The following is a 22,797-nucleotide window of genomic DNA, read 5'->3' as shown; positions in this document are numbered from 1 at the left end:
TATGAACATATATATTTGTACAATGATAAATATATATACAGACAAGTGATGCACAGTGTAATTGCTCACCACCCCTTGACTGAGGCCTGTCTCATCCTGGACTAACGATCCTGAAACATCTAGATAAGTCCCGACACCACAATCCCAGACGAGCGAGAAGCCCGAAAATAGAGCGAGAGAGAGTGCACTCTGAGAGTGAGAGCCCTGGAAGAGCAAAAGCTCTTCTTTCCGGCTGACCCTCACTTTTGTGCTGGGCATGATGCTGCATGATATGGAATACTCCGGTGTCCAGTTTGGCCCTCAGTCCTAAGTCTAAGTACAAATCATAAGGAGAGTCATGGACCCTCTGTCCCGGCCATGCTCCCTCCTGTCCTGTTGTGCTCCTGCACACTGGCAAGAACACGGCAGCTGGAAAGTCCTTGAGACCTCAGTGCCAACTATAAACATCAGTGCGCTATCAACGTTCTTCTCAAAACATATCCCAAACTAACACCAAAACACAGATTTCTTCTGCTGCTAAAAAGAAGAGCTAACTCTGTCCCAGCTGAAACCAGGACATCTGCTTTGTTTGGAAATGCTGTTTTTAACTTTCTGGAAGCAAATGTTGGACCTATATGCTGATTTACTTGGATATGATTAAAAAACCAAGCATAGGCTAGTTTAAAAAACCAAAACGTCTATAATTGCACTGTCTAGTGCTTTTTTATGGAAAAGAGGTCCTTGGACAAAGGATCTGAGAACATATACCTTGTTTGAATGCTTTTAATGAAAAGTAAGAAGGTGTTTTCTATGTAATGCTTTATTTCATCATTTGATGTCTAAGCAGTAATTAACACAACGCCATCTATACACTGCAGATGTGTAGGTTAGTGTGTAGCCGATACGCCATTGGATAGAATTCTGAGCCTGACCAAATCCTGGCAAGGCAGATCACACCTTAGGAATTAGGTTACCTAGGTGAAGTGTCACAGCTGTTACTCATTTTAATGTCTGAGACCAGAAAAGTTGGACAAGACAGTTCTCACTTTATAGTCGCAGAACTACACTGAAATTTATAAATATGCCCTGAATGATAGGAGAGTGTCTGGCCATGTAATCAAAGATGTAGAAAGAAGGAGGAATAAGTACTTGTTCGTGGTGGTTTTGAAAGACATGCTACTGTAGAAACAACTTTTTTTATTGAAAAAGAAAAGTTTGAGAATCTCACAAATGTAGAGGAAACTATAAAATATGTTCATTTGCTTTAGAGATGTTTGGGGTTTTTTTCCTAGATTTCCTTGTCTAGTATTGTGCTTTCTTGGTTTGGGTAGGTTTTTTTGTTTCTGTTTGTTGCACAGACATTCTCCCTCCTTTTACAGTATGAAAAAATCATAAGAATAGGATCTAGTTACATAATGAAGATTTAATCATAAACCAAGTTATGCATGAATTTCAGCTGAGTGCACAAAGTAAAGTAAATAAGGCTAAAATAAGAATTACTGTTTTGTCAGTACAGTAAATTTAGATGTCATTAGTAACAGCTGTCTAGAAGTATTATAGGGTAGTTAATTGTCATGGTTTGATGTGGGGGGGTTCTGGTGGCAGGAGAGGGGATTTGCTCCCTGTGACTTCCTTGGTTTTGGAACTGGGTCAGACCCAGTTCTGGCCACCAGATCGGACTCCCATCCCCCTCGGGGTTGAGCCAATTGGTGCCTCTTCGAATTGCCCTATTTAGGCTGGGATAAAGGAACCAGAAAAGGTGTTTCGCCCAGGAGCGAGGAGAGAAGGGAGGAGGGCACTGCCCCCGCTGCCCGGCTCCGCCCGCTGAGGAGGATGGTGGTGGCGGAGCTGCCTGGGGAACTTGGGGAGAGCCCTGCTCCCTGGGTGCCCGCTGGGCCGAGTTCAGCCAGAGAGGACTGAGATCTGAAAGAAACGGCCACACCGGCACCAGGTCAGTGAAGATGGAGCGGGAGGAGGTGTGCAGGAGCTGAGTTTCCCCCTGCAGCCGGTGGCGAGACAGCAGGCGGCCTCCGTGCAGCCAGGATGGACTCAGTGGAGCAGAGACCCACTCGCAGCCCATGAAGAAGCCCACGTCGGAGAAGAGATGCCTGAGCCTGAGGACGGTTATGAAGCATGGGATGCACGACCAGGTAGAGATGCATCTAGAGTCCGTGGGACGACTCATGCCGGAGCAAGTGACAGCAACTCCCTAGGAATCTGAGACTGTGGTAAAGCCCACATTGGAGCAATGCAATGGGGAAGGATTGCATCCTGCGGGTAGGACTCACTCTGGAGAAGTGTGTGGATTTTTCCTTGTGAGTAGGGGATCCACTGGAGCAAGGGAAAAAGGGTGTAAGGACTCCTTCTCCTTTAAGAAAGGAGCAGCAGTAACAACATGGAATGAACTGACCTGCACTCCCCCATTCCCTGTCCCCCTGCGCCGCTGGGGGGGAGGTAGAGCTGGGAAGAAAAGGAGAAGGGGGTGGGGAGGTGTTGTTTTTAAGATCTGGTTTTGTTTCTTTTTATCCTCTCAAGTAACTGGTTTTGTTTCCCTTTGTCCTTATAAGTAACTTTTAATAAATAGTTTTGCTTTAAGAAAGCTGAATCTGTTTTGCCCGGGACCATGGTTGGTGGGTGCTCCCTCTGTTCTTGTCTCGACCCTCAGTCTCTTTATTATGTTTTTCTCCTCTCCACTGGGGAAGGAGTGAGAGAGCGGCTGTGTGGGGTTTAGTTGCTGGATGGGCCTAAACCATGACATTAATCCATTTTTTTTGTTTTATTTTTAGGTGGGTTTTAGACTAGAGATAAAAGAAAGGTATTTATATTTGAAATAGACGTTTAGGAATTTGAATTGTATAGAATCGCTTATTAGTAGTACACTCATAGTTTATTTGAGGTTCAACAAAAAATAATTCAAGATTTAGGAGAGAAATAATTTTACGATTACATGTTTTAGATGTGTATCATAGAAAGTATTCATTTATCCTAATAATGCATTTCCTGGGTTTTAATTCTTTGATTTAAGCAAACGTACTTTCCTCTGTCAGTTGTTTTGATTTCTGAATAATCAAGCTGATTTATCTCTGTAAAACACTAAATACAAGGAGAATGCTTGTGGTTTAAAGAGAGAGTCTGTTTACCTGCAGCTTGCATCTTGCAGTTTGTGTGTCATACTTGCTTTTTTTCCTCCCACTTTTATTACAGAAACACAAGTATACGTAACAATTTCTCTTTACAGATTAACAGCAAGAAGAAAGAATCAGCATGGGAGATGACAAAAAGTTTGTACGATGCGTGGTCAGGATGGCTAGTAGTCACATTAACTGGTTTGGCATCAGGTAAATTAAAAATCAGAGGCTTTGTTTCTTGCATTTGTCAGCAAGTATGGTTAGTGTGCTTTTCATTCGGGTGCTATCCGCCAGCCTGGATACGAGCTGGTTCAGACTATTGCTGTAATTGCCTGAGAGGGAAGGAAAAGGTTGACTATCTCGATTTGCAGCCTGTAGCATTTTGAGGGGAGGGTTTACTGATTAAATGGAAAACAAAATCCTCACTGAATTTAGTGAGAGTTTCTCAGAGTGAAGAGAACTTCACCCACTAAATTATCAGTGTTCTTTAATCCCATGATTGAGATTGGTGTTTTCCCTTTCTGTTACATTTTGCTTTTTTCCTGTAGAATTTCTTGTGAAGGTATATTAATTGATTGTGTCTTCTATGAATTTGTTGGGTTTTTTTGTTTTGTTTTGTTTTTGGGGGAGGGGGCTAGTAATTTTACCAAACCCATTAGCTTATTCCATATAAACCAAAAAGTAGCTCTGGTATATGTATAGTTTGGATAAACACACTTCCTTGTAAAGCATGTGTTTATACATGAGCAAAGTCTAGCTGTATGTTTCTGTCATACCTTTCTAGAGGTTGTTACACAGAAAATACTGTCTTTAACAGGGAGAGTTTGTTGGCCTCTACTTCAACTCTGTCTTTTCTTCCTAATGTATTTTAAGATGAGTTTTACAGCTAAAATTGTCTAATAGTTCATGGCCCCGCTGTCATGAAGCACTGCTTTCTATCAGCATAGCTTGGAGTGAGCAAAATGTGCAGGAGTGAGAAGTCACAAACTTGGTGCTCAGGTTTTCCAAAACAGTATTTCCAACAGAGATCTTAGATTAAATGCTAGGAAAATTGGATTAGTTGCAGAGTATGGCAATGCCAGTTAAAAAGGCATGGTAACTGTATGATTACTACTTACATATATACATAATCACTTTCACAAATCACATATAAATTAATATATATGCAAAGTTTGTAGCATGTTTATATACCTCTGTATGTACAAACTGGGAGTTTGTAATTATTGGAAATTGGTTGTGATAATTTGAGTGGGAACATGCAGTGTTGTGTTTCCACCCCCTAAGCTGCTACGTATATTAAAATTGCTTTACTGTGTTTCTGAGCAACAAAGCGAGCAAATTCTGGCCGCCAACGTTCCTAGGTTTTTCAGTTTTGGTTGCTTTCTATTGTATGTGTCTAGTGAATCTCAAATGGCACAACCTTGATTTCAGTCATGGGGAGATCTCACGTATTTTAATTAGTTTGGTTCAAATTTTGTTCTACTGAAATACTGCTTTTGGCTTTTACTTTGATTGGCCCAGGATCTCAAACTGAGGGTCTGTCAAGATTAGTAAATATAAGTCAGGAAATGGGAAGTAATTCTCTGCTACCAACTTAAACAAGTAGATTGTGGCTGTCTCTAGACAGCTATTTCTAGTAGTGATTAATACCTTAAAAATAGTAAATTCTAACTAATTAACAGTGGTACATGTTCACAAAAATATTGACTCTAGAAGTAGTGTTTTCACTATACTACTACAATGAAAAACTATTTGGCTTTTGTAAAATAAAGGGATTTTTCTTTTTATTTTTAAATCCTTTGAAGTGATTTCCGAAGTAAAGCCTATTTTTTGAGGACTCTGCAGCAAGTTTTCTGCATGTAGTTACAACACAGAATCCCTCTTAAGTTTCGAGTTTGTGAACTGCTTAGTATCTATACTGTTACCTGCAGTAGGAATTTTACATGCTCACCATGTTACAGAATTAAGTCATTTGGTATATGGATTGCATGAATGTCATCAGAGTTTATGTGGTGCATTTTTATTTGGTGTTTTATTTATGTTGTTCTAAAACTGTTGTTGACAAGGTAGGAATTATTTTCTTCATATATGCTGTTCTGTACAAAACATAGTAGACTAGCACATGAGTTCTTTGAGGCAGGACAAGGTAGTTTTGTCAGGTGGTCTGTTGTCTTTTTCATCAAAAAACGTATCAGTCCTCTTTTGACTCTTAACTCCTTAGTTTCAGTGGACTGTTGGAGAACTGCGGCATAGAGGGGGGGAAAAAAAAAGTATTTAATTTGAGAACTATATAAGGTACTAGATTCTTCAGCAATTACTAATCTTACCATATTGCAAACAGGCTGTAGTTCTGGAAACCAGTAATATTTTATATGTCTGTTTCTTTAAGTTTTCTGTAATTTCAGTTTACAGCAATGAATACCAGCACATTTCTTCATTTAGCTGTATATCCTATTATTTACCAGAATATTAATACCAAACTGTTTCTACAACAGGGGCATTGGCAGGATTAATTGACATTGCTGCTGACTGGATGACTGACTTAAAGGAAGGCATTTGCCTTAGTGCGTTGTGGTTCAACCATGAGCAGTGTTGTTGGGGTTCAAACGAGACCACGTTTGAAGAGAGAGATAAATGTCCGCAGTGGAAGACGTGGGCAGAGCTAATAATTGGGCAAGCAGAAGTAAGTATATACCCATTCTTTTGTGGTCTTGCTCAACAGCTTGACTGAACATGGAAGGAACATAAAGGCCTTAAGGTTAAGGCACTAAACATGGATTTGGGTTGTACTGTCTGCTCCGTTTTTCAGCATTTGGATTGATTAATACTGTAACAAATGTGCATTTCATGCACTGCAAGAGGACTTGGACTGTTGCAGGTGTAAGGAAGTTATGAGAGTATAGAATTGTTAATAACATGAGAATTTCTATTCTTGATCATAGCTGTACATAAAAAAATAAAACCGAAACTTGTGATGTTCTCCAATAACTAAGAATAGATTAGTTTTATTTCCTTTACCACAAAACTTTTTAAATACGATTTACTCAGTATTTGGTAGATTTTAGCAGCTAACAACTATTAAAAAAAACCCCTATGCTATGTTTATTTTTTCTTTTTATTATGAAGCATTAGAACATTTTCTACTTTGTATAACTCAGTCTTTGCTCATGTGCAGGTGTCATGACTTTATACTTTTCAAATAAGACCTCACTCTTTCTTGGCTTCATAATAGTTACCGTCCCTCCAAATGTGTGATAAGTGTACTCGCAGCAAGAGTACTTCTGGGTTATTTTAAGTAGTGATTTTGATCTTACATCAAATGTATATTCTGACATTTGGTTTTGGTTTTGTTTTTACTTTTAGGGTCCCGGTTCATACATAATGAACTACATAATGTACATTTTCTGGGCATTGAGCTTTGCTTTCTTAGCAGTTTCGCTGGTGAAGGTGTTTGCTCCCTATGCCTGTGGCTCGGGGATACCTGAGGTGAGGTCTAGTTAATATGTATGTTATACATGTTTCATATTAATGTGAAAATTTCTGCTGCCTTACAGGGTCAGGGGGAAGGCAAGAGGGAGCCCCCTGTGTCTTCGATGAAGTGCATTAATACGAGTATTCAAATTGAAATAATATAATTGTGCTCGTTGTTGCTGAGAGAAATACCTCAAATTTCAGAAAGTCTCCTGAGTTTGTAGGTTTTGCTGCATGCTTCTGGCCGGACTACTTTTTAAGGAAGCGTTGAGCTTAGGAGAGTAGATTTCAGAAGAGTGATTTCCCAGCCTCCCCTCCGCAATCCTCACCCTCCCTGTGGTGACAAGAGAGCAGTGGTTCCTCGGCAGAATAGGGATCCTTTGATAGAGCAATTGATCTTTTGTATCGTTTGTTGCACTGGCTTTAATTGTCTCAACTAGAATGAACCATCAGGCCGCCACAAAGTAAAGAGTGTAATATCCTCAAAAAGTCATTCTTTTTATAATTGTTATCTGCTACTATAGGCAGAATGGGAGGGAAAAACCCAAAGTCAAAGTCTGGTCAGTCTCACCTCTCCAGTCATTCTGTAAATATTTCTTTATGTATGTGTATTGTAGAAGTCGAAGGATGAATCCTGCCTCTGAGTAAACCTGGAGTAGTTCTGTGCCATTATTCCATAAAAGATTTCTCCCTAAATTGGTTTCCAAATTTAGCTAACCTTTGCTTTCTAGATACAGCTGCCCAGAGGTTTGTGTATGTCCTGTTTATAGACACATTGTCCTTTCCTATGATAACTATATTGTTTCCTACATATGGGCCTATTTTCCAGACTAATAATATGACACTGTTAGGCAAAGTAATACCTGAGGCAAGTGGCACCTCTTTTCTAGTGGAAAAAGGCTGATCTTTTCTGTTTTTATGTTAAGAAATCTACTGTTAAATTTTTATGTAGATGGTAAAACATAAGAAGAAAACAGAGGGGTAAACTGGGTGCAAATGGGATATTGCTATAATAGATGACCTTGGGTATAGTTTTTTCAGTTTTTTTTTTTTCCTTCAGGAGTTTTTTGACTTTCACTTGATAGTTTACATCGTAAACCAATGAATGCAGTCTTAGAAGCTACTGCAGATTAATTTTCTACTAAATGTAATTGATAATGCTGTTTTATGTTATTGTCCAGTGTTTAAGTTGCAAAGGAAAAGGCTCTAGCAACCAAATGAACTCAGTGTAGCAACCTGAGTAACACGTGTTTTGAAGTGTGATCAAGGTAGTCATTTGAAAAGGCTGTTTTTGAAGTTACGCAGCTACAATGGTAAAAGTAATTATTTTCTGAAAAAAGGAGAATACAATAACATATTATTTTTTCTTTCTTCCAGATAAAAACTATTTTGAGTGGCTTCATCATCAGAGGTTATTTGGGGAAGTGGACTTTGATGATAAAAACAATTACCTTAGTCTTGGCTGTCGCATCAGGTTTGAGTTTAGGAAAAGAGGGTCCCTTGGTACATGTTGCCTGCTGCTGTGGGAATATTTTTTCCTACCTCTTTCCAAAGTACAGCACAAATGAAGCTAAAAAAAGAGAGGTAAGTTCTTGTAAAAGCATTTCTAGAATGTATTGAGTATCCATGCATTTACACCAATTTGTTTAAAATATGATATTCATTTCTTGGGCAGCACTCAGGCTTGGCTGCTGAGGCCTCTGGCCACATCTTGTGAGCGTTCTGACACGCTTACTTGATGCTTTTCTGTTAGCAAGTCTGTGTGTCCTTGATAGAAACATAGAAGAAACTGGTAACTGTAATGATAGATTCTGTTCTTCGTGTTCAAAGCACATCACAGACTGCAAAAAACCCAAACCCTTACTGTTGTTCTTTTCCAGGTGTTGTCAGCTGCCTCAGCAGCAGGAGTATCTGTAGCCTTTGGTGCCCCAATTGGTGGAGTCCTTTTCAGTCTGGAGGAGGTAAGTCAAGAGATGGCACTGAAGGATAGATATAAAAAAAAATATCTCTTTTAGCATGAATAATCTCTTTAAAGCTGCAGAGACTTTCCTAAGAAGGAAATTATTTTTATTATTTTTGGACCCACATTTCAAAGTCAAGAGTCGTGTTACTGGCAAACTTCCAGAGATATTTTTTCTTTTGTTTGGATGAGTGTCAGCTTTGCATTATTCTCAGTTATATTTTTCTGGAGAAGGGCTGAGTCAGTTAATAATTAGAGTTTATGTACAGATAGAGATACAGCAGTTTTTCACTCTAGAAATGTATTCTTAAAAAAAAAAAAAGGGCTTTTTTTTTCGGGCTTTAGAAACCTATCTGACAGTTATATGAAACAAGTTGTAAACATTATTTTTCTTAAAGTTTCAGACGCTAAACATAATTTGTTATTAAAAAGGCAAATGTGCTATAAAACTGACCTCCAAGGCAACCAAACTCTCCTCCAAGAAATGTTTTGTATTGAATTATTTTTCATTATTTGTTTTCAAAATACATCGGAACGTTATTTAGATCATTTGCATTTTTAAAGAAAACTAAAAGTCTCTGAACTGAAGAAAGGAAGCAAAATATTATTTAATGTATAATTTTGCTATGTCATTAGGGAATTTTGAGAAATTCCTTTGTTGCCAAAAAAAATTCAATAAAAGCTCAAAAGAAAACTATCTTGAAATTCAAATCAGGCTATGTGGTGTTTGAGTATGAAATTGCATGGTCTGTTTTGAGGATTTTTTTTTGTTTATGTTTTAATCATACTTCATAATAATAACATGTCTGCCAAAAACCTTTCAGTGTAGGTTGAATGGAGGTGAAACAGTATTAGCAGGAAATTTGAGAGAGCAGCTAGTACACAGTCTGGTTCTTACGAATGGTAGAAAGAGATACTTATAAACAGAGAAGCTTTTAAGTGTAAGTTACCGTGCGTTATTTCTTAACAGTCTTAAAGCAAGAGTTGTTTCTGCTTTGGTGTTGACTTTAAAACTGATACAAGTACGAATTGTTGTAGAGCTTTTGAAAAATGCAGTATGAGCTGGAGCGTCAGTCCTCCAGGTGATAGGAATGATACCGATAATGTGCATAAAACAGTCTTTCCAGTGTTTTTAATTGAATCACTAATAATTCTCATGTATTGCCTTTTGCAGGTCAGTTACTATTTCCCACTGAAAACTTTATGGAGATCGTTTTTTGCTGCTTTGGTAGCTGCATTTGTTTTAAGGTCCATCAATCCTTTCGGTAATAGCCGCCTAGTTCTTTTTTATGTGGAATATCACACTCCTTGGTACCTTTTTGAACTGCTTCCTTTTATTCTTCTGGGAGTATTTGGTGGGCTCTGGGGAGCATTTTTCATCCGGGCAAACATCGCATGGTGTCGTCGACGCAAATCTACGAAATTTGGGAAGTATCCTGTCCTGGAGGTTATTATTGTTGCAGCAATAACAGCTGTCATTGCATTTCCTAATCCATATACAAGGCTAAACACCAGTGAGCTTATTAAAGAGCTCTTCACAGACTGTGGGCCGTTAGAATCCTCCTCCCTCTGTGACTACAGAAATGATATGAATGCGAGCAAAATAGTAGATGATATTCCTGACCGTCCAGCAGGCACTGGAGTCTATTCAGCTATATGGCAGTTGTGTTTAGCACTCATATTTAAAATAATCATGACAGTCTTCACCTTTGGTATCAAGGTAAGTGTGAACGCAGTGGCTGCATCATCTGCTGTGATCATTGAATTACTGCCTTTCTCATTTTCCGTCTCTCAAAGCTAGCAACTTTGTGTATATAATTTTTTTTTTCTTGTGTAGTTCATTTATAAAAAGATTTTTTTACTGTTGATTAATAAGCAAGTCTTGTAGAAAACAATATTTAGTTTAATTAAATTCAAACTAGCCCTTTGTTCAGCTGAATAGAAACACGTGCTAAATAGAATAGGGAACAGTAACTGTGTGGATGGATGGCTGTTTGTATGGGCCTGATTCGTCAGTAAGGATGATTCTAAAATTTCCGAGAGCTGAGTTCAGCTGAGTTCAAATATAACCACTCGGGTTCCCTAGTCCTGTCACATGGAAGAAGAAAAGATTGTACCTTTTGAACAGCTCGTAGGTTTTTTTTAATCCCCTCTTCTCATTTATCACATAAATGTAATTACTGCAGATTGTCAAAGGGAGACGATGGTCATTTCTTTCCTGAAATTTCCAGTATTGCATGTCATGACTAGAAAGAGGGCTTTGTTCATGTGACCATAGTGGGAATTTCTTCTCCATTACAAAGCAGAATATATTTTTTTTTCTTTCCTGATCACTCTGTAAATCTGTTTTGGAGCTCTCTTCAGCTTCTCTCCAACCTGTAGCTGTTTTCTTAATGATTTACCACCTTAGCTGCTGCCCGTGGGGCAAGGTGATTCCTGCTGCTCTTACTGCCATGAGCAGGGATCACCAGGAAGCTGATATGGCAATGATTTGGGTTTTTTGTTGGTTGGTTTGTTTGTTTTCCTTCAGGTTTTTGTACGTATACTGTACTGCTTATTATCAGTGGACTCATTACTATGTCTAAGTGCTGATGATGAGCAGTTGGGGTGGCATTACAGCTTTGCCTCAGAACCTGACTGGTATGCATCTGCACTACCATACAGTGGAGAGTTGCACCGTATCCTGATTCCTTGCTGCTTTCAAAGATGAGATATGTGCCACAGAATAAATTATTTCCTCTGTAGTATAACTTGAGTTAAGCTGGCATGCACTGGAGAAGGAAGCTGAGACAAGGTAGAACCTAACGTTTTTCCCTTGCCACTTCTCAGTGAAGGTTCCTCTCTACTTTGTGACTCATGATTCAGAGGCTTATGCACACGGATGCAGCTGTAACATCACATTACAGTTAGACTTGTAACCATTATCCACACGTGATGGAAAGAAGAGAAAGAGCTAGATGCATTAAAAAGTTTTGTTAAAAAAGGACCAGAAACAATTTGGATGTAATTTCCATTTGGAGTCTGAATTTGTGTGGCATACTGCTGTAGCAGACTGGAACCTAAGGCAATTTCAAAGATTTATTCAATTACTTTTACATCAGACATGTTATTTTTTCAGGGTGCTATTGAACTGTTCACCAAGAAAGAATTTCACTTCAGAAAAAAAATTGAATTTTCATGGTTATAAAGGGGTTTAGACATAGGAGTAATTGTGGGAAATAACAGTAGTGGTATAAATGCACAATTTGGATATTACACTAAAATGATAGTATTGAATAGTTACATCTAACAACACTGAAATATTAGGTAATTCAGGGTGAGAATGAAAGATTATTAAACTTATTTACCAAAATCTATGCTGCTGGCTTTGAAACAGAAAGTTTGCTATGTTTGTTTGTCCTTGATTTGTCTGTTAGAAATGATCTTTGCAGCCATAAATATTGGTGATATACTACTAATAATGATGATGATGATGCAAATAGATTCTGAAATACAGTTCTGCACTAGCTGTTGAATTCCATGGCAAAATCTATAGTTTGAAATTGCACAATACTTAAATTTCACAGCTGTACAGTGGAAAAAATTAAATTATGTGTCCTGTTACACCCGGAGTGCAACTTTTTAGTGAAGTTACTTTGACGAGTTTAGGTGCCTTTAGACAAAAAGTAAAAATTCTACTACTTATAATGTCAGATCTGTACCTTGGTAACAGTAGAAGATCATAGAATCATAGACTGGTTATGGTTGGAAGGGACCTCGAAGATCATCTAGTTCCAACCCCCCTGCCATGGGCAGGGAAACCCTCCACTACACCAGGTTGCCCAAAGCCTCATCCAACCTGGCCTTGAACACTTCCAGAGATGGGGCATCTACAACTTCTCTGGGCAACCTGTTCCAGTGTCTCACCAACCTCTGAGTGAAGAATTTCTTCCTTCTCTCTAATCTAAATCTCCCCTCTTTCAGTTTAAAGCCATTGCCCCTTGTCCTGTCACTACATGCCCTTGTACATGCCCTCCAGCTTTCCTGTAGGCCCCCTTCAGGTACTGGAAGGCTGCGATAAGATCACCCCGGAGCCTTCTCTTCTCCAGGCTGAACAGCCCCAACTCTCTCAGCCTGTCTTCATAGCAGAGGTGCTCCAGCCCTTGGATCATCTTCATGGCCCTCCTCTGGACTCGTTCCAGCAGCTCCATGTCCTTCTTGTGCTGGGGACTCCAGAGCTGAACACAGTATTCCAGGTGGGGTCTCACCAGAGCAGAGTAGAGGGGCAGAATCACCTCCCTCAACCTACTGGCCACGCTTCTTTTGATACTGCCCAGGATACGGTTGGCTTTCTGGGTTGCCAGCGCACATTGCCGTCTCATGTTGAGCTTCTCATCCACCAGCACTCCCAAGTCCTTTTCCTCAGGGCTGCTCTCGATCCATTCTCCGCCCAGCCTGTACTTGTGCTTGGGATTGCCCCGACCCACGTGCAGGACCTTGCACTTGGCCTTGTTGAACTTCATGAGGTTCTCACAGGCCCACCTCTCCAGCCTGTCAAGGTCCCTCTGGATGGCATCCCTTCCCTCCAGCGTGTCCACAACACCACACAACTTGGTGTCATCTGCAAACTTGCTAAGGGTGCACTTGATCCCACTGTCCATGTCACCAACAAAGATGTTAAATAGCCCTGTTCCCAGTACTGACCCCTGAGGAACACCACTTGTCACTGGCCTCCACGTGGACATTGAACCGTTGACCACAACTCTTTGAGTGCGACCATCCAGCCAATTCCTTATCCACCGAGTGGTCCATCTATCAAAACCATGTCTTTCCAGTTTAGAGATGAGGATGTCGTGTGGGACAGTATCAAATGCTTTGGACAAGTCCAGGTAGACAATGTCAGTTGCTCTCCCCCTGTCCATCAATGCTGTAACCTCATCATAGAAGGCCACCAAATTAGTCAGGCAGGATTTGCCCTTAGTGAAGCCATGTTGGCTGTCACCAATCACCTCCTTTATTTTCTGTGTGCCTTAGCATAGTTGCCAGGAGGATCTGCTCCATGATCTTGCCAGGCACAGAGGTGAGACTGACTGGCCTGGAGTCCCCTGGGTCTTCTTTTTTCCCCTTTTTAAAAATGGGGGCTATGTTTCCCCTTTTCCAGTCATTGGGAACCTCACCAGATTGCCACGACTTCTGAAATATGATGCATAGCAGCTTAGCAACTTCATCCGCCAGTTCCCTCAGGACCTTCGGGTGCACCTCATCAGGTCCCATGGACTTGTCCACCTTCAGGTTCTTTAGATGGTCTCAAACCTTATATTTTGCTACAGTGGGTGGTTCTTCATTCTCCCAGTCCCTGCCTTTGCCTTCTGTGACTTGGGCTGTGCAGCTGGAGCTCTTGCCAGTGAAGACTGAGGCAAAGAAGTCATTGAGTACCTCAGCCTTCTCCATATCCCGGGTAGGCAGGTCCCCTGTTTCCTTCTGGAGAGGGCCTGCATTTTCCCTAGATCCCTTTTTATCACTGACATATCTCTAGAAGTTTTTCTTGGTGCCCTTGATGTCCCTGGCCAGATTTAACTCTATCAGGGCTTTAGCTTTCCTAACCTGATCTCTGGTTGCTCGGACAATCGCTCTGTATTCTTCCCGGGCTACCTGTCCTTGCTTCCACTCTCTGTAGGCCTTCTTTTTCTGTCCGAGTTGGTCCAGGAGCTCCTTGTTCATTCATGCAGGCCTCCTGGTGTTCCTACCTGACTTTCTCTTTGTTGGGATGCACCGCTCCTGAGTTTGGAGGAGGTGATCCTTGAATATTACCCAGCTTTCTTGGGCCCCTCTTCCCTCCAGGGCTTCATCCCATTGTACTCTAATGAGGAGATGCCTGAAGAGGCCAAAGTCTGCTCTCCTGAAAGCCAGGGTAGTGAGCTTGCTGTGCACCCTCCTTGCTTCCCTAAGAATCTCGAATTCCACCATTTTATGATCACTGCAGCCAATGCTGTCCTTGAGCGTCACGTTCCCCACTAGCCCTTCTTTGTTGGTGAGAACAAGGTCTAGCAAAGCACCTCTCCTCGTTGGTTCCTCTACCACTTGGAGAAGGAAGTTATCATCCATGCATTCCAGGAACCTCCTGGATTACCTATGGCCTGCTGTGTTGTCCCTCCAACAGATATCGGGGTGGTTGAAGTCCCCCATGAGGACCAGGGCTCATGAACGTGAGGCAGCTCCTATCTGTCTGTAGAGGGCCTTATCCACCCGGTCCTCCTGGTCAGGTGGTCTGTAGCAGACCCCCACTACTATGTCCCCTGTCCCTGCTCTCTCTTTAATCCTGACCCATAAGCTCTCAGTTGGCACCTCATCCGTCCCCAGGTGCAGCTCCGTGCACTCTAGCTGGTCTTTGACATAGAGGGCAACCCCTCCTCCTCTTCTCCCCTGACTATCCTTCCTAAAGAGCCTGTACCCTTCTATTCTGACACTCCAGTCACAGGATTCATCCCACCACGTCTCCATGATGCCAATAAGATCATATTCCAACAGGCACGCACACACTTCTAACTCCTATTAAGTTAATAGTTAATAATAAAGTAGTTAATAATAAAAGATATTTTGATACTAACAGCTACTGTGAGGAGAAGCAGCAGGCATTTCCAGTTTAATGAGACATTTAGACACCAGTATGTTTTTTGGATAGAATATTAGCTTCATGAGGAGAAAAGATACACAACAGCAGTTTCTCAGATGAACCTTCACTTCTTATGAAGCTGCTGAAAAAAGCAAGCCTTGCACAGTAGGAACTTTTTTTAACAGTAGTGTGTTTTAACTTTTTGCTATGGGAGTTGTCCTGCCTTTTCCTCTGTGTATTTAGCATTCTATGTACAATACTTTTTGTGGAAAACTGCAATATAGTGGACAAAATTTCTTTTAAAAATCACCTAGTTAGTTGGCCATCTAATTTTTAGGAGTGTTAAGAAGCAGTTTGGGAAGTAATCCTATGTACTAAGCTTATTTAGCAAGTGAATGTGGACTGAGAGGAACATGAAGTAGTGAGAGAGATGGGAAATATTAAGGAAGACTTTTCAGTACTAGTAGCGCAGCTCGTGTTGAACACACATATGGTAAGAATTGTGCTGTTGGCACTGCGAGTCTAGTTTGTGGTCCTCTATTGGTGACAGACTTGCTCTAAAATACAGTAAAATATAAACAAACGTGCTCACTAAATGGATTCAGCTAACCAGGTTGATCAGAGGTACCAATAGCCTTGTGTTAAGTTCTGCTAACCTTGCAAGGTCAATTCACGCGTTTTTAACCTGGCAATTTGCATCTCTTTTGGCAAAGAAAAAATAAAATTACTTGTAAAAAGATGCATGAGGTATGTTCTCATCAGCATGACAGCAGTCTTTCTGGTTTTGTTGCAGGTTCCATCTGGGTTGTTCATACCTAGTATGGCAATTGGAGCAATAGCAGGAAGGATAGTCGGGATTGCAGTGGAGCAGCTGGCTTACTACCATCATGACTGGTTCATATTCAAGGAATGGTGTGAAGTTGGAGCTGACTGTATTACACCTGGTCTTTATGCCATGGTTGGTGCTGCTGCGTGCTTAGGTAACTAAAATATGACAAAGTAAATAAGTGTCTGATTTTCTTGTATGTTGCCAAAACAATGATTAAAAATGGAGATAAAAACGTGCAGTTTTCGAACACCTTTTCATGTGGACTTCTCTCTCTTTAGAATAATACATTCACATCTCTACACAAGACCATCAGATCCTTGTGATCTGAGGAATAACGTGAAATTTAAATTGACTACATGGTGAGAAAAAGAACAATTTTAATAGGAGGGTTTGCGTTCTCTTTTTGGTATCAAGAGGTGTCATTATGACATCAGTCAGAAAAATCAGTTTCTTGAGATGTATGAAGTAGAGGATTTGCGGAGTCAGGTACTGGTGAAGTTATTAAAAGGAGGTGATGCGATCAGCCGCCGCGTTTACATGAGTTGCAAAAATGTTCTCAAAATTCATAATCCAAACAAAACTTTTAGAAGTGTCTGATGATTTGGGGAGTCTGGCTTGACGTATTTTTAACAAGTCTGATTTACGAACTGTTGAAAATCAGCTTCATGGAAAGAGGCTTAAGTTGGGCACCTGAACTAGGAGAGGTTTTTTGAAGGCCTTGTCTTGTCCTAGCTTGTAACTTTGTTGCCTTAGAAATTAAATTTAAAAGCTATTAATACAGATTGTTTAAAAAGTAGACCTTTTCCTTAAAGAAAAGCGCATTTGAGCGATCAAATAAACTAGTGGCACAAATTTAGGTTTTGGAGAGGTTTTGTTTTTTAATATTTCAACTTGAATCACTTTTGAATGCATTGAAAGAAAGACGTATTCTTGTATTGAATGAAGACAGGGCATCAGAAACCTTGGCAGAAAAAACATCTTGAACCCTAACAAAAGAGAAGTATAATCCCTGCCTTCTCCCGTTGCCCAAGAAAGATTTCTTTTCATCAGCTAAGAATTCTCTTTAGCTTTTATGATTCAGCAACAGCATTAAACTCCTAATCCATTGGACAACATAGCTGTTGAATTACTTGCTACCTGTTAAGTTCCCTTCATTAGTTCCATTCTTTTTCCAAATTCTTATCTTACTGGGTTTCCTTGCATTTCACAGTATTTTTAACCTAGATGTGGTGTGGAAAAATACATAGTTTTATTCTTAGTTTACATGAAATAACTGCACATATTTTTCAAATCCCTTTATTCTCTCACTTTCTAGGAATTTCCCCTAAAGCTCTCTTTTTTACTTCGAAAAGTTTTGTGTTCGTTTTTCCCATCTGCTTCTGTTTGTATTATACAGAGTGATGTTTGTCAGATGACCTTTAATGACAAAGTTGCGTTTGTAGTTCTCAACAGGAAGGCAGGAAATTCAAAATTCATTATTATCTGATACTGGAACATTACTGGCTGCCCTTTTTCTTGCAGGTGGTGTGACAAGGATGACTGTGTCCCTGGTAGTTATTGTCTTTGAGCTAACAGGAGGGCTGGAATATATTGTGCCCCTAATGGCTGCAGTCATGACTAGTAAGTGGGTAGGAGATGCCTTTGGTAGGGAAGGCATCTATGAGGCGCACATCCGACTGAATGGATACCCTTTCTTGGATGCAAAGGAAGAATTTACTCACACAACACTGGCTGCTGACGTTATGAGACCTCGAAGAAGCGATCCACCTTTAGCAGTTCTAACGCAGGATAATATGACAGTCGAAGACATAGAAAACCTGATCAACGAAACCAGCTATAATGGTTTTCCTGTTATTATGTCAAAAGAATCGCAGAGACTAGTGGGCTTTGCTCTAAGAAGAGATTTAACTATTGCAATAGGTAATTATCTTCCAGTATTGCATGATTTTATATGCCAATGTGAATGATTTTACAGCTTAAAACAGAATTTACTCTGTTTCTAGACTTGTTTCAGGTTCAGGTACCTCGCACAGGCGGTCTCTTCCTTTACTGAAGTATATCATTATCTTCACTAGCAGGCTCTGAAATGGAGAAAACGTTAATCTCTCTGTCATAAAAACTCCGTACTGAAGTAGGCCAAAACATGAGTTGGTCCAGTATTTTTGTTTTGAGGCTTTTGCTAGTATCTCTTTTCCTCAGGGGATGCTACACTAACATTCTTCATCAAAATTGAGTAATTCTCATCTTAGAACAGCAGGATTCTGTGACAATTACTGTCCAAGTAATTTTTAGATTTAAATGTATATCGTACTTCTCTCTGGCAGTATGTTATTTACTGTTGTTGTAACAGCTAAGGTTGTGTTATGGAGAGATAAGCGAAATACTAATGATTTTAGGTTTCTGTTTTTCAATTTGTGTAATGGGAAATTTAGTTCTGGGCACATAAACCCTGTTTGGGCTCTCCTTTCTCTGCGCGAGTATTAGAACCCGTGTGATACTTGTGACAATGCTTTGTGCACTGACAAGAAAAATTCTGTGGATTTTGAGGATAGTAGCATAACCAAAGGAAAAAAAATAATTGTTATGTAAGAAAATGTTACCAAACTGTAACATTTGATGCATGAAATCAGTGACGGAAGTTGCATCTTAAACTAATTTTTTTTTTTTTCATAATTCATAAGATTGTACGTTGACAAGTAGCTCTTTAACAAAGATATATGAGAAAGAGACACAAAAGTCTCCTGAAACTTTGAAAAAAATGTTTTGTGAACAGAACACTGTTTACTTCAGTAAAACCTTTGCCTGTGATCTTAATACTGTGTATACTACTGTTTTACATTATGTAGGATGTATAGGAATGTCCAAAACTTGGAAATTATTATAGACATCATACTGGTTTAAGTTTGCATTTACTTAAGAATAAATAAGGGAATAGAAGAACATTATTCTAATAACACACTTTCACAGGTAAGACTCATTTCAGCTGCTGAGATTGCACACTGCAAGTTGCTTAGTCTTGGATTTTGGCTGAATTAAGAGAGTCTTGTGTGAAATACTTCGGGGTACAGAGAGGGATGCTGTTGTCGCCAAGGTGATGAAGACATGAAGATGATCTAGGTCACAAAAGCTAAATAAATTCATTATAAACAAGAAGATGACGTTTTCAGAATGATCAGAACTGAGTTCATTGGTCTCAAACCAACAATAATTACAGCCGTTGGAATCATGACAGGGGAGCTGTCAATTGAGATTGGCTTTCCCCTTGACAGTTTCTTCAGAGGCCGTCTATGTGCTTCCTGCATGTTATTTTTTAAGTCTTTCTGCACTTTTATAGTGGAGTGAGAAAGGTAGTAGCTGGGGAATGACTAAAGCTGTATGGTACATGGCTTTTGTGATTCCAGCACAAACACCTCCTAAGGATAAAGCAGTGGCTATGGAAAGACATCAAAATAGCATATATAAGAATATCAGTATCTAGAGGATAACATCCAAGTCTGGTAGTGTTGATTGATCTGTCTGTTTGCACTAAATTATTTTATTCCAAGAATGTAAATTCTTCCTCTTCTGCTGTTCCCCGCCCCCTCTTTTTCTTAAAGAAAGTGCTAGGAAGAAGCAGGAAGGGATTGTTGGCAGTTCCAGGGTCTGTTTTGCCCAGCATACCCCATCGCTTCCAGCAGAAAGCCCTCGACCTTTGAAGCTTAGAAGCATACTTGATATGAGCCCTTTCACCGTGACAGACCACACACCAATGGAAATTGTGGTGGATATTTTCCGGAAGCTGGGTCTGAGGCAGTGCCTTGTAACACACAATGGGTGAGTAAAGTGGCAGCAATGCTCTTCATTTTGTTAGATACAGTAATTTTCACTTCCAGGATCAGAGTATTTAAACCAGGATACGTTTCTGGACCATGATATTTGAACCCATAAATTTGATATTGCAGCTGAGGACACTGACCATTAAAAAGGTGTGCTGTGCTGTGACACCTCTCAAATTCTTACTCCTCCCTTATATTCAAGTGAGCAGGTGGGCGATTTCAGTCATTTTAAGATGTTCTTTTAAAAAATAGCGCTCGTTCGGGAAGTTTCGTGTGTGCAACTTGCACGTGGAGGAGACGCACCTTGTCTTGCAGAAATTTAGTCTTGTGTGGTGCGCAGCCTGTGTTTCCTCATTCTTATGTATCTACTGCGATGTGCAGTGTAGCAGCTCTTGAACATCCACAATATTTGGGTTCATACAAAGTAAGGGGGAAAATGATCCAGTCTCTCCTCTTCGGGAGTTTAGTGGTGGTGATTACCACCAAGCTCTTGTTTTTGGAATACTAACAACTAAATAATTGCTACTAGTTCTGGGACTTCAATCTGCAGCCTTTGTTTCTACAGTTCAAAATATTTCCAGAAAGTAATTTTAAGATTTAGAATGTTTGTAAATGAGACTGTAAGGTGTTGTCATGTGATTACCCACTGAATAAATCAGCCCTAGACATGGAAACATAAATGTTCATTTTAATTGCCTCTTACCTAAACTACTCCTTTTTTTCACATGATCCTTTTCTGTGTAGCTGTTCCTTTAACATTCTGCTTTCCTGTATCTCTTGCATTGAACGCTTGGCACACAACATTGCAGCTCCTGCCATAATATCTTGCCTTCTCTTTAGCATGTCTTTTAAGGCACCCGAGGAGTGAAACATTGTCTGCTAATCCACGTTACTTAGGATTGATGTGCATGGGACAAACCCAGGAAACCTGAAATATGGGTGGGACTTGGTTCTGCTGTGGGCAAAAGGACTGCTGCTATGAGTGGCAAATACTTAAATACCACATTGGTTTCCATGTTTATTTTTTCAGATGTATTTTAAAACAAATTTATTTTAAATGTTCTCCTGCTTTTTGTTTTTCTTCAATGCATCCCTGTATTGAATGGCGAGTGCATGTTTTCAGAAGCATAAATGACTTTAAAAACCTGTCTCTGGGGAAAGGACATCATAATCTGATGCTTAGAAGTCAGTGCAGGCATGCAATTATTCTTGTTTTGGGGATGGAAATTTGAATTCATAAAACTTCAATTAAGAATATTTACTATTCTTAGTTTCTGTTGTGGTCGAGTGCTGAAACAGTGACGATGTTAAAATCGACTCTAATGAAGGCTTAATTGTGCAAAGCTATGTCAAACTACTATAAATTTCTAACTAGTTTATTGTAAAGTAGCAGCAAGTATGGGTGATTTTAGTAATTCACTGTTTTCTAACATTCATATTTGTTGTCCTAGTGCAACTTACAAGCTTGTGATGTTCCGTGAGCACACTGTCCATTACAACAAGATCAGATAGTAAATACTAGTAGTAGTGGCATTCAGCCATGGCATACAGCCGTGTGGACATCAAGGACTGCTCTATATTTTTGGCAAATTTCCTGCAGATTGAATATACCCACATAAAGACACACATCAACTTACTGGTTCCAATCCAGATGGGAATAGGAACTGTGCAGAAATTGGTGCTGATGACAAACATAGAGAATATATAGACTTAGCCTCACTTCCTAATTTGTACCAGACTATCCATTCCAGGGAGGTGCTTATACTGTCATGAATGAGAATTTGTCTGAATTTATCTGTTTCTAGGGACACCAGATAACCCTGCTCTATAGTGCAGCTTCAAACCTCAACTACTGTGAGTTAACACAGTTATTACTGTGTTCATCTACTGTGGCTTGTTAGAATATTATCTGTATGTGTGAGGAGAAATAGCTATTAAACAAAGGAAATAAAGTCGATCTTAGTTTCAGTGCTTCTAAAACCTGAAGAGATGTGAATTTGGGGAGAAGGGATGAAGTATGCTTCCCTGACGTGTACTTGAGATGAGAATGTACTGCTCTGGGGTGGTTGATCTCGAGCAACTAAAGCAGCACGTCGAACCCTTGGTGATTATAGATTCATAGATTCATAGATTTCTAGGTTGGAAAAGACCTTAGAGATCATCGAGTCCAACCATCCCTAATCCCCATTAAACCATATCCTCAAGTAGCTCATCCACCCTATTCTTAAACACATCCAGGGATGGGGACTCAACCACTTCCCTGGGCAGCCTATTCCAGTGGCTGACAACCCTTTCAGAGAAGAAATACTTCCTAACATCCAACCTGAATCTCCCCTGACTAAGCTTATGCCCATTTCCTCTTGTTCTATCTCCCATCACTAATGTAAAGAGCCCTTCCCCTAACTCCCCACCATATTTTCTCAAGTATTTATAGGCCGTAATCAGGTCTCCCCTCAGCCTCCTCTTCTCCAGGCTAAACAGCCCCAACTCCCTCAGCCGCTCCTCATAAGTTTTATTTTCCAGCCCCTTGATCAGTTTAGTCGCCCTTCTTTGGACTCGCTCCAGGAGCTCAATATCTCTCTTAAAGCGAGGGGCCCAAAACTGGACACAATATTCCAGGTGCGGCCTCACCAGTGCCGAGTACAGGGGCAGGATCACCTCCCTGCTCCTGCTGGTCACATTATTCTTGATACACGCCAGTATCCCATTGGCCTTTTTGGCCACCTGGGCACACTGCTGGCTCATATCAAGCCGGTAGTCAACCAACACCCCCAGGTCCTTTTCCGCCAGGCAGCTCTCCAGCCACTCCTCCCCGAGCCTATAGCGATGCTTGGGGTTTTTATACCCCAAGTGAAGGACTCTGCACTTGGCCTTATTAAAGCTCATGCTATTGGCCTCAGCCCAACGATCCAGTCTGTTCAAATCCCTCTGAAGGGCCTCCCTACCCTCAAGCAGATCAACACAGCCTCCCAGCTTGGTGTCGTCCGCAAATTTACTGAGGGTACATTCAATCCCCTCATCCA

The 22,797-nt window shown here is 40.3% G+C and overlaps 1 protein-coding gene across 3 annotated transcripts in view; it reads left to right on the top strand.

Moving 5' to 3' along the window:
* Positions 1 to 22,797, top strand: part of CLCN3 (Cl-/H+ antiporter 3) — a 77,386-nt gene that overhangs the window by 49,582 nt on the left and 5,007 nt on the right. For 2 of the 3 annotated variants that reach the window (XM_086611288.1, XM_086611289.1), the window contains 9 exons: positions 3,218 to 3,317; positions 5,603 to 5,790; positions 6,471 to 6,593; positions 7,956 to 8,162; positions 8,459 to 8,539; positions 9,713 to 10,258; positions 15,924 to 16,110; positions 17,481 to 17,879; positions 19,556 to 19,772. In XM_086611288.1, coding sequence (XP_086467414.1) covers positions 3,218 to 3,317; positions 5,603 to 5,790; positions 6,471 to 6,593; positions 7,956 to 8,162; positions 8,459 to 8,539; positions 9,713 to 10,258; positions 15,924 to 16,110; positions 17,481 to 17,879; positions 19,556 to 19,772 — 2,048 coding nt within the window. Of the gene's footprint in view, positions 1 to 3,217; positions 3,318 to 5,602; positions 5,791 to 6,470; positions 6,594 to 7,955; positions 8,163 to 8,458; positions 8,540 to 9,712; positions 10,259 to 15,923; positions 16,111 to 17,480; positions 17,880 to 19,555; positions 19,773 to 20,236; positions 20,278 to 21,843; positions 21,879 to 22,797 lie in introns of all 3 variants that reach the window. The other variant, XM_086611287.1, reaches the window with a different exon arrangement.

The sequence above is a fragment of the Tauraco erythrolophus genome, chromosome 5 (genome assembly GCF_009769465.1).
Source record: "Tauraco erythrolophus isolate bTauEry1 chromosome 5, bTauEry1.pri, whole genome shotgun sequence".
NCBI classification, from domain to species: Eukaryota; Metazoa; Chordata; class Aves; order Musophagiformes; family Musophagidae; genus Tauraco; species Tauraco erythrolophus.
Note: the sequence above shows the minus strand (reverse complement) of the source record. Positions and strands in the feature narration are given on the sequence as shown.